Raw genomic sequence first — 12,530 nt, 5'->3', positions numbered from 1 at the left:
TAAAGTGAAGCTGTAGAACATTTTCTAAGGAACGTTTATACATGGAATTATTTAGATGAAGAGGAAAGAACATAGTGATGCAAAGCACTATGGAGAGTGGGATGTTTCAGTTTGAGGAGATAGTTGGCCAAAACCCAAACAAACCCAACAACAGTATTTCCTACCAGTCTTGCACAGCATTGAAGGAGTCTTCACTGGTGATATCATACATGAGGACAAAGCCCATGGCTCCTCGGTAGTAGGCTGTAGTGATGGTCCTGTATCTTTCTTGTCCAGCTGTATCCTGCAACAGAAAGGAATATTTAGGCTTTAAAACTTCAGTTCCCAGGAGCAAGAGCTGTAATTAGGTCCTATATCTAAAATAAGGCAAACACTTCTTGTTATTGTGCATTTTAAAATTCTCAGTTGCTCCCAACTGAAATGAACTCTACTTACATTTTAGCATTAATTAGGCTTTTGCATCAACCATGATTTGTTAAATGCATTTTGACACATGTACTATTAAAAAAATACCAAAGATGTCAACCCTTTAATTGCTCTTCTCTGCCTCAGCCTCAATGCAATAATAAAATGTTAGCAGAGTTCACTGAAAGCTGACACTTCAAAGCATAGGGAAAATAACCAGTCCAGGACTGTACCAGGCAGAAAAAATTTACGTGTTGCAATTCAGTGTCACGGTCAGGAAAATGTCCTTGAGGTAGATGCTGTGGGTGACTCCTTTCTTGCCTCATGTTAGAGACAATAATTATAGATCTGATGCAATAAACATTATTATACTAAGTGAATTTAATAATGTAGAATATCCCAATCACAAAGTCTGAGGTGCATATACATTTGAGATCCATTTATCCTCTTCTGTTGGTTCATCTTAATTCAGTTTACCCCTAGAGTTCCTGCAGAGTTCCTCCACCTGCAGTTGTCATTTCTGCGTTCAGCTGGGCAGCACAAAGGTGAAACTGCGGCATATGCAACAGAAGAATTTTGGAAGACTTGTGACAGCTAGAAAACATGTCAACTACCATCTGTTGGATGCCAACAACACTTTTCCTTTACATTTTGCAAGCCTATTTTTAAACTGAGGAATATTTCTGCACCAGAACAGCAGTCCTACAGCCCAATCCATTCCCTCTGGACCTGCCTTCTGAACCAAGGAGAGAAGCTGTGTGCTGATTGTCTCTCTCATTCAGAAGATAAAAACCTTTTGAACACATTTCATCCCTCTTTTGGCAAATGGCAGCTCTGTGAAATAGCTGCAGGAAGCCAAAAGGCATTGCCTTCAAAGTGTGTGCTCAGTATGAGATGTCAACTTATAGTTACTCTGATGGGTTAGTTCTAAAATGAACCATCCTTTAGTCCCCCAAAACCCACACTGAAGAAAGCATCTGCTGCCACTCCTTTAAAATGTGATTAAAGTTCTAAAGAAAAAGACCCTGAAGGACTTAACAACTACATAACTAGTTGGAAGAGTAAAATAAATCCACATAGAGCACTCTTGGCTGGAGTAGAGATCAGACACAGCACATCATCACATCCCCAGAAGACAGTGGGTGGGAAACTACTCTGCTTTAAAATCATCCTGCCCATCATTCCCACGCAAGAAGCTTGGGTTTTGCTGCATGCAAGAGACAGTGTTGGCCCTTGCAGAACACACGACAGCCAGGCTGTGGTCACCTGTTGTTCTGCACCAGAACATCACAGAGCCTCTCTGTAAGGAGGAGAGTGCTGGTAAATAAGCTCCCTACAGCTTGCTTAAAAAGCTCTGCTATTGCACTACTGTGAGACTATCCACAGCTGTAACATACTGTGAATTTCCCAGTGGAGAGGCTGTGCAGCAGGAATCTTGCTGTTTCTCCACCAATTCTCTGGAAAAATAAATGATTTTTTCCCCTTAAACTTGTGCATTTATTTCAAGATGGGGTAGCCCATTGGCTGGTCACAATGAAGCATTGCTGAGGAATAGCTCTCCCATTCCCTCCTGGCAAGAGGTACCAGAATGAGGTGGGCTCCACCCTGAGTGACCATTTCTTTTCCTGCCAGTGATAAATCCATCACAGAGCACTCTCATTCACTGACACCACATCCCTACTTAGCTGCTGAACAGCTAAACCAGCCATGACAACTAGATCCTAACTATATTTCCTCATGCAAGGAAGGTCTCAGTAGCAACAGTATTGTTTTCTTCAGAGAGATGACAGTTGCTTTATTTTAGCCTGATTTCTTAAAGACATGAGGCTTATTAAATCATCAGTCTCCACATATGCACTTTTGATCAAATTTGGCTGAGGGAAAATGTGTTCAAATGTTTTTACACATGTCACAAAAAGCAGTTGGTAAGGTGAAGAGAGACCTCAAGCATACTTTAGCTGTGAGAAAAGCTGCACTGCAACAATTATCCTTTCCCAGCACCAAAGGACTCACACGAGAGAAGAGGCTTTCTTTTTATCTTTGTATCTTCAGGAGAAGGCCCTAAATCAGTATTAGTAACTTCACAGATTCTGCAACCAACAAAACCAAATAAATCCATAGGACATCAGGCTTCTACACTTCTCATGCTCTCAGCATTACTGTCTGATACCTGCATTCACAGGTTCTTCTGCCTTCCAAATCTCACCTTCTATTCTCTCCCCTGTGTTTAACCAGTGCTCACTCTGGCTTAGGGCATGAGGCTGTGACTAGGCAGTAAGTGATTGCAAGACACATTGTCAAGCTACATGTAGAATAATTTGGAAATACATTAAATTTGACAATGGCTCAGAGCAAGGACTCAGCTCTGGGGACAAACACCCAGGCTGTCCTGGGAAGCAGCCCCAAGGGACACTCAGGGTGACTTCCAAAACCAGCCCTGATACCACCACAGTGCCTAAGCTCAATGAGGAATTGGACTGAAAAAGCCAAATTGTGCTATTGCCTGAGAGCTCTGGAATTTAGCAAATCTGGGTTGCTGATTTCAGTATTCTGCCTGTGATCCCCCTGTGTGTGGGGATGGGCCCCAATTTATACATTAGTCCGAGATGGGGCTGCAGGAGGTACAGAACCCCAAAGGACAACATGCATTTGCCCAGTCATAACCTATCCTAAAGTGGTCAGTGAACTCATTAGAAAGTTAATTTGCATATTCATTAGGTTGTACCTAGGTGCCTGCCTTCTCAGGTTATCAAAGGGAGTGTGTGTGAGGGAAAGGCATCCTGTATCTCATGGTACACCAAGTTTGTTCATAGCCTTGCCCTGGCAGCCATGTGCTACAAGGCAGAGAGTGAGTCACTGATGGCTTCCTTGCTCTGTTTTACTGTACAGGTACAGAGCATGTCACCTCCCCTCACAGCTTTATAGTGGCATTTCTCCAGCTGCATTCGAATTGTTGTACTATCACCCTGAAATTACTTTTTTCCTCAGGTTACATTAGCTTCTTAGACAGCGATAAACTGGCTTAATTTTCTTGACTCATCCCATGAGAGCTTAAGTGCACACACCCACCCCCTCCACACACACAGATGCCTCAGCATAAATAAAATAAAACAAACTGCAAAATCCGAGCTCACTTTCTTCAGCATTTACAACAGTTATCCTTCCCTCCGTTTAAAACACCACAAACCTCAGGTAATTAGTCATTTCAAGTTTTTAAGTTCAAGTTGTTTATCTAATGAAGGAGAAAACAACTGACAGAAATTGCTCCTCCCAGCCCCTGCCAAGTTGTTGGCAAGATTTCCAGGTAGACCACAAACTCATTAGGAGACAAGTACATGAAGCACAGGCAGGGATCAGCAGCAAGGTGATGTAGCACTAATTAACAGTCTAGCCAAATGCCTGGGAAGAATAGCCTGAGCCCCAGCATCCAGAAACCTGCTAGGCTGTCCCTGAGGAGGAATCAAAGGGCATGGATGTAACCAGGCACAGAAGGGTCTCTGAGAGGTATATTTACACCAGCGTGCTAACAGCTCTGTTCTTCTGTGTGCCTGTTCTTCATGCAAACAATTAAAAACACCCACAGGACCATTAGTGGGTAGCTTGAAACAAAAATTTCAAGGTTTTGCATTAATGAGCGATCAAAATTCAATGTTTATCAGAGAAGAAAAATACCTAGATGCATTTGCATTGTGTGCAGATGCCCTCTAGTCTTAAGATCCATCATGCATACATTCATAATAGGAGTACAATCAGCTTTTCTTAAATTTGCTTGGCTGTCTCAGCAGAAAATGCAAGATACTAACATAGGAAACATATTCGAGTTTTTAAATTATGATAGATGTTCTTTGCTGCAGGTCTGAAAAATCAGAATCCCTGATTCTGAACCATCCTTCTTCTAGTGAAGATTTCCAGCCACGAGTTCTTTGTTACAAATAAAATGTCACTGAAACATCTAATCTGTACTGAATTTAATCCCCTTAGCACCATGGCTTTTCTAGCAGTGTATGTGACAAATAGCCTCTAAAGAAATAAACCTTTCCATTTTTTAAAGGATTATGTTGTGATTTCCATGGTTTTTTGGTTTTTTCGAAGAAGAATAATATGCAAGAATAAGAACTGCTTATTGTCCAGCAATTGGCAACATTTACAAGCTGCATGGACTTAGCATCATCGTTGCTTAGGCTACTCAGAGCCAAAACAGAGGCTACATCCACCCCAATAACCAGCACCCACCACAATCTGGGGCTTCATCAGGTGGGGTGGAGGAAATATTTCTTCCCTGCTGTTAAATCTCACATTGTAACACCTACACTATGGCTTTTTGCACCTTGTTTGGAGTTTGGTCAGCCATGGAGACAGGATAATCCACTTCCCAGCCCTGTGGTTACAGGGGGATGTTACATTCACACACACACACATCTCCTCTGCAAAGCAGACTTTGGAGTGGAAGCCACCGAGAATCAGATAAACAAAAGTCACCCTGGGAAATAGGAAGAGATAAAAAACAACCCACCCACCAGGTATCACAAGGGAGAGGGACCTTGGGCAGACTAGGATGTGTCATTAATAAGAGAACATTAACATTAAGCTTAGTGTTTCCTGCTGGCAGCTAGAAATAGGAACAAACAGGCAAGCAGGATGAGTCACTGCTTAAGACATGGAAAAGATGTGATGTCATGAAAAACCTGTGAAGATTCAATTGCTGCCAGGAGCAAAATAACACCTGGTTCCTTCAGAACACAGCTCTGATTAAAAGGCTCCAGTTCAACAGATCATATTAGGCATGTTTTTTTTCCTCTCTTGTTATTGAGTGCTCCCATTGCCCAAGAGTCACTGGAACCTACTCAGACACATTTAGCTACTTTGAGAGCCATTTCATTCCAGCAATATGCAGGGAAACATTTCTGATGTGAAAAAGACCTAACACAAAACCCCTGCCTTTTTTTATAAAATGCTCTGTCCTTGCTAAATAGCTTTTAAGCATTTCCCCATTACGGCTTTCTTCACTTCTACTCCATAGAAGCAGTAAAACCAGCAGCCTTGGATAATTTCAGTACTACCAGTTACAGAAACTTTCCTTTTCCTATCCTATTTTACTTACTCTCTACAGGAGGTCCTACCACCCTGTTTTAACATTCCCACAGCAACTGCTCGCAACAGAGAGATGGAAATTTTTTAAAAGAGACTTTTAATTCATGCAGAGCCTACAAGAGCATGTAGTCAGAGACCTTGGTCATGCCCAACATACAGACCTTTGAAGTTGTTCCCTGTAACTCAGTGCCTGAGTATCTCCTCAGGTGAGGCACTGCATCTACTTTTCAAAGTAATTTTGTAAAATAAGCTGTTGGACAAGGAGGAAAAGTTACTGTGAATTGACCTAATCCACCATTACAATATTTCTGGTGCTGGGGAAGCTCCAGCACTTTAAACTTTTCTCAGCAACTCCATACCATATAAGACAAAAAGTGAATCACTGAAAATGCAACAGGGTGCATTTGCTCAGCAGAATGTAATCCCCACACTGGAATCAGGGTACTGTGATTGACACTACTGCTCATGACCTGCTAAGATCTTAAAAATATTATTTCCATTTTACCAGGTGCCTTGATATTGCAGTGAAGATTAGCATCAGTTGCCCTTTCTGATCTGTCAGAGGGTAAGGAGAACTGGAATAGGACTGGCTTGCCTATTAACCTTATCTGCTCTTCTCATCTTTTTGTAAACTGAGTTTTTCTGTTAAACTATTTAAAAGACAGTGGCTGAGAAGGTGAAATCACATGAAGAGCTACACACAAAGATTAAGTTCATTGTGCACATTTCTTAAAGCCTATAGAATTGAAAAGTCTTATTTTTCATTACTTACAATTAACATGAGGATCAGTCTCATATTCTTGATTCTTTCTGATCCAGATACCTCGATATAAAAATAAAGAAATGGCAGTGATAAAAATCTGTAGCATCCACACCACCACGCCTACTTCAACTTCCATTTCTTTAGCTGCAAATAAACAGCAAAGTTCAGAAGGATATGATGCATTTGAAAGTCCATCTACTGTGGGTAAGTGATAAAACCATCACTGATATGATAAAAAACCAAACCAAAAACATCTAAGAGGCTGAGATCCCCAAGTAAGTAGCATTTTGGGCAGTGGATGCATAATTATCACAAAATATACTGCTAGTTTTGCTAGATCTTTTTAGTTTACCACATATACCCTTTAATTCTGTAAGAACAGCTGTACAACACACAGATGTCTGAGCACTATAAGCATTATTAATTAGCTGCTGTTGAGAGGCTGCTAAATTAATCACAGCCAGAGTACTTCAGAAGAAACAGCACTACACTCCTGTGAACGAGGCAGCGTGGACATCCTAACTGGTCCTGCAGGGCAGGGATTGATGTGCTCCAGCCCAGCTGCCACCGTGCGGGATGGAACAGCTCTGTGCTAACCCGGGAGATGTGCAGCACAAAGGGAAATCTCGATACATTATGAATCAGCTGCCAAAAGAACAAGCGCACAATCTGTGAGGAGGAAGCGAAGTGATCTGCGATACAAATCTGCCTGGATTCAGCCGCCTGGTTCCTTGCTCTCGAAAGGAACACGGAGCGGTGTAGGGAATTAGCACCGCGGTGCAATCGGGCTCTCCCTCCCCCTCCACCGCTCGCAGGCGAAAAGAGCAAATCCCCGCACCGAGAGCAGCCGAACAAACCCCAGCTCTGCCGGAGCTTGTTCTGGGTGATCAAATGTCATGGTAACCAGAAGGCAGCCGGGCCGCCACAGGGGCTGTGCGGAGCCACCTCGGCGCAGGGATGGCATCGGGATGGTACCCGGGGATGGTACCCGGGATGGTATCCGGGGATGGTACTCGACCCTCAGCTCTGGGCAAGACCTTCGCTTAATTCATTTACAAAGCAACTCCTTAGGTGTTAATGAAAATCAATGACCTTGTGCCTAAAAGACCTGTTGCAAGCCCTAATTGTAAAAGAACTTGGAACTCTGCTAGGAGCATCCTCCGAGGGCTGGTTCTTATCAAGGCGAGATTTCATCTTATTTAGTAGTGGATTAAGGCTAAATCCGAGCCTCATGCTTCACAAGAATCCCCTAGAGATATTATGTCAAGGGGGTAAATTCTAAGACAAAGTGCTCAGAAATTCTGGGAAGCTGTCCATCATATTTTTGAGATTAAAATACCAAATTGAATTACAGCCATGAGGCAAGAATGTGTGCTTTAATGTGAAGGGCAGCAGCAAGACAAAAATAAAATAATCAAGCTTAATTTATATTAACAACAATGTGCCAATAAAAAGAAAATATAATATTCTTTTAAGGTCTTTAAAATCCTAATGTGTAATTTTTCAAAAATTGGTGGAAATTAAGAGCTCATCAGGCAATTTTTCAAAGTATTACCTCCCAAATTAGGAAAAAAGCCCCACTGCTAAATTCAGGTGAGCATTAAACAAAAACACAAAGAAGGTTCTAGCACTCAAGAAGGTAGAATGAAAGCTTAGAGACAACAAAACCCAAGAGCAATCTGAACCACATAAACCAGAAGGTAAATAAAAAGGAAAAGAAGAAGGTACATATCTCACTTCACTGGAGTTTGAAATGCATTTTCTAAATGCTGGAATTAGTAATAGCACAGATTCCTCTATCTCATGTGTTTTTATTTGACAGAAATGTGCACATACTTTGAAAAGCAATGTAATAAATAGATCTGGTATATTGGTGACATGAAGGAGGTTTTGTTTAAATTCACAGGAAATGTAAAAAAAAAAAATCAAATGGAATTTGAAACTCTCCAAGTAAACCCACATCTCTGCTAAGAATATAAAAGAAGACTTTCAGCTAAAAAACAGCTATTTTGGAGTAGTCATGAGCATCTTAAAATAGAGGCTTAGAATCGAAGTGCTTTGTCAGCCACAACAGTACACTCGTGATGATGCTCAGTAATAGCACAAGACAAAGAAAATAATCTTCTACCATTTACCGTGATGTTTTCTATTATAACCACACAGATGAGATGTTAAACGAGAAATGTTGTGCAGCAGCTGCAGGCAGCTCCTGAGGCAGCCCAGGAAGCACCTTGGGGCAGGAATAGTTACAGCCAATGCATTTCTAGGTGTGAGGTCCTTTTGAGCACTGTTTTAAGTTCATCCACCCTTGTGGTGATGGCTCTTTTCTCTTGGAGATTGGATGCTCCTTTCTCTCTTCCAATTGGAAAGAGAGCCATGGGCAAATAATCCTTGGCAAACGTGTGAGATGTTTCGCTGTTTGATATTTTATTTTTATCGATCATTTCATCACCACCTCCCTGCTCTTGCTAAGCCCCAAACTGCCTTTAGCCAGTGGATACATCAAGGGCCTGAGTGGCTCAAACCTTCCTGATGAAAAACACATCTTCATATTTACCTTTTCAGAAAGACAGAGGAAAATGACAGCAGATTTCCCAACTGAAGCAAACGTGGTTTTGGCAGTAGAAAAAAGCAATATGCTGCTCCATGCCTACAGGCTCACCTGTCCCCAGCCATTCACACCAGTGGGGCTTCAGTCAGGCTCCCCAGCACAACCTGCTGCTTTGACTTACTAGGACCCCTCACTTGAGCCAAAATTCGGGGAGATGCCACTTGGTGATTGAACTTTGATACAAAATAAGTCCTGAAGAATTGTAAGGTCCTGCCTGTGTCAAGTGACCTCAGCAAAGAATTCTGCATATGCAAAGGTCCTGATTTCTCTCAAATGAGACAGAATGTCTAGATAAGAGGGAAATAAGACACAGCATCTTCCATATGATCTGCTTCTCAGAACACAGACCTCAGCCCAAGGAAAGGAGTCTATAAAATAGCTGTTAATGACAACTCCAAACTGTCTTATTTAAAGCTAATAAAAATCCTATGAGCAACAGAGATAGCATGAGATCATATTTGCACAGAACACTAAATGTGTGTAACGCTTTACAGATCAACAAAAATATAGGGGCATCAGTCTTCATTATATTCTATCAATTTTATATTAATACAGCTTCATAAAACAGGGAAACTGCATAGCATTACCCCAAGCAAGCAAAGGTCTATCAACAAATCTGTAATTGAAGCAATCATAGTATCAGGCACAATACAAGCCCAAATTCATGCATTATGCTGCTTCCTAAATCACCCAGGCCCTCTGCCAGCAGAAAATTGAAAACAGACTCTCTGGGCTCTTGGCTCAGTTCAGCAAAGGGAGCTGAACTACACTCCATTACCTCGTACTTCTGGAAACACTTCCCAGCTTAGGAATGAATTTGTAGCGTTACACTGGGAAAACACATGCTGAAATATTTATCAAATGGAAGTAGCTTCCTGAGCAAGCACTAACCTCTGGGCAGACTGTGCTCTGCTTTCATGTGTAGCCGAGTGATGCGTCTGAGAAGGTGCAACAAGCTGATGTTTGGAGGAACACACATTATCTACTGTGACAGAGATAAAAAAAAGGCCCTTAGGACTTGTGTTTTGATCCACCCCAGTCCAAATCACTTCTCTGGACTGAAAGGGTGCAAAAGCAAATTTTGGAGCAAAGCATAAGTGAGGAGAATTAGATCTGCCAGTGAGCTAAAGACATTTTCACAAAAGAGGACGTAACTTCAGCAACATCATAACTGCTTCAAAATATTATGAAACTACAATTAAATGAATTGCACTTTCTGCCTGCTGCTATTTTGCCTTACTCTGACATCAAAGAATTATAACAACATAATTTTGGAGGCTTCAGAGCAGCAGGGGAAGCTTTGGTGTTGGCTGTCTGGAGCTTACCCTGATGCTTTATCCCAAGACTCAGGCAGTAACAGTATCTGCCTGTTCCGTGGAAAAGAATGATTTCTGGTCTTTCAGGGAACAGTTGCTGTTTCACTACTACATTCATATCACAAACACCACTGCCAGAAGAACAGAGTTCAGAGAACAAAATGTATCCCAATTTAAAGCATTAATAAAATTAATACAAAGAACTGAAAGGAAAAAACAAGTCTCTCTTCACATGGCACCCAGATCTACTATTTCCATCTATTTTGCCCAAGGGAAATAATTTCCCTTGACCAAAGCTTTTCTTATATCTTCTGAGTCAGTTGAAAAATTATCAAAGCCACAATAATATCCAAATCTGTTCAGATGTGGTTCTATGCTAGTTTTTCATATGGAGCCTAGAGGGAAAGTAGAAGACTTCATCCCTGTCCTACCAGGACAAATTGAGAGCTCCCATGAATCTCAACCTCAGCCAGGCCTTTTTGACAAACCATGTGGTAAGATCAGAGCTCCTCTCTTGCCAGCACCTCCAGCTGAGAGAAGGGAATCCTGTAATCTAATCCTCAGCAAGGAGTCTTTGCCACAGTTAAACAGTGCTTTCAGCCTTTCTGATGCTTAGTGATTAAAAATTTCCTGGGTTCTAGTCATCCTCAAAGACGGGCAAAAATAAATATGCAGCAAAGTTTCATTCATGTTATGTACTCTTCCTGGAGTCAAACAGTCAGACAATGAGTATTAGATGATAAACACTCTGTTCTAATCTCATAGTGTCCTTCCACATCACTAATGATACATCAAATCACCCTGCATTCATTAGGGCAGTTACATCAACAGGCAGCAAATGTTATATAAAAACTCTTAGATAAGAACAGGCAACATGTTTACTTCCGTTTAATTAGAGAGCAGGCGAGCTGCTGTCTATCTCCTGAAATGAGATGTAAACATAAACGACCTCCACACATGCCCCTTCTTCCAAAACAGCTTATTGACATGAGCTGCAGGAACCACCTCTCATCCACGCTTGCTTCAGTGCCACGTCCTGTGCTCTGCTCTTCAGAAAGGGAAGAAGCTGCATTTTTGTGTGGAAAGGAGAAAACCAGCAGGTATTCAAGGTGCACCTGGCAAACAAAGAGCTTCACCTCTGTGTCCATGACAGAAAATGGGAAGGATAATACTAGAAATAGACTGGGACTTCTCGAGAGAGTGGTTGAGGAAGAAGGGACAAACTGAAATGAGCCTAAAGAACACCAAGAAAGATGATGGGAGGGGTGGCTTATCATAAACTATTGGAGAGATGAGATGCATTTGGGTGAGTTAAGCATAAAAATCATCCCAGGATGTTACAAGGCTTGTTCCAGAAAAATCAAAACAAGCAGCTTCCTTGGGCAGGGAACAGGTCTCTTCATCTCTGACAGAGATCAGCAGAACCAGGTCTTCAGGCAGTCTCTCCTTCAAGCTTGAATGACTCTAAATCTGCAATTCCCAAGATAGTTAGAAACTGAAGATGATAAAGTGATATTATCCTTGTCACACTCAGTAAGAGCAAAGAAGTCCTGTTGATCTCACTGGGTCTAGGTCTTGTGCCCATTTCACTATTTAAATCTTTAACAGAGAAGAAAAACTCTTCAATTAGTTATTTTGATAATCACAGACCTCTGCATCTGTAGAGGTTGTTGGGATTTTTGGTTGGTTGGTTTTTACATCCTTGTGTAGAGTTTCTTCTGTCACTTCCAGGGGTTTAGCCAAACTCAGCAGCCACAGAGTAGTGAAGAAATCTAGTAAAGCTTAAGACATTCAAAGACAAAGAGGCATTTAGTTTATGCATCTAAGAGACTCAGGTCAGGATTTGATGCCATGTTCCTAGCATGCAGCAGCATCCTCCTCTTGGAGCTTTTCCATTCTGTCAGCTTGTGACATCATCTGAAGGTTGGACAATTTCATAGCGTGGTAATTCAGATTTTAGTGCACAGACTGCACTGAGAATTAGAACCACACTCTGGAGAAGCAGAATTATAACCACACCACCTCTATATCCATGTGGTTACTGAAAAGCCATTTCTCAGACATACTCAGATTCCAGGAGGAATTGATGGAAATATAATTAATGAAATATTCTAATGAAAAGAGAAATGCAATCACAGACTTCACATTGTGTCCCAGTTAGACTGTGCTTAGGTCAGAATTCTCAGGTGCTAATAGGATTGCTAAAACAAAGTAAGTGAACAACTGAAGGAAAAAAATCAACTAAGCAAAGTAGTAAAAATACTTTTAATTAGTGTCTTCATTTTGTTGAAGGGATCACAAGGCTTCAATAGCAGCATATAGCATCAGAGAGTTTTCAAACACA

At 41.4% G+C, this 12,530-nt stretch overlaps 1 protein-coding gene across 4 annotated transcripts in view; it reads right to left on the bottom strand.

Annotated features, from left to right (window-relative positions):
• RAB3B (RAB3B, member RAS oncogene family) overlaps nucleotides 1-12,530 on the bottom strand; it is a 49,626-nt gene that overhangs the window by 9,804 nt on the left and 27,292 nt on the right. For all 4 annotated transcript variants that reach the window (XM_085067616.1, XM_085067618.1, XM_085067615.1 and 1 more), the window contains one exon: nucleotides 165-283. In XM_085067616.1, the coding sequence (XP_084923742.1) occupies nucleotides 165-283 (119 nt within the window). The remainder of the gene's footprint in view (nucleotides 1-164; nucleotides 284-12,530) is intronic.

Source organism: Lichenostomus cassidix, chromosome 8, assembly GCF_008360975.1.
Source record: "Lichenostomus cassidix isolate B80296 chromosome 8, HeHo_3.0, whole genome shotgun sequence".
Lineage (NCBI taxonomy): Eukaryota > Metazoa > Chordata > Aves > Passeriformes > Meliphagidae > Lichenostomus > Lichenostomus cassidix.
This window is presented reverse-complemented; position numbering and strand designations above follow the sequence as displayed.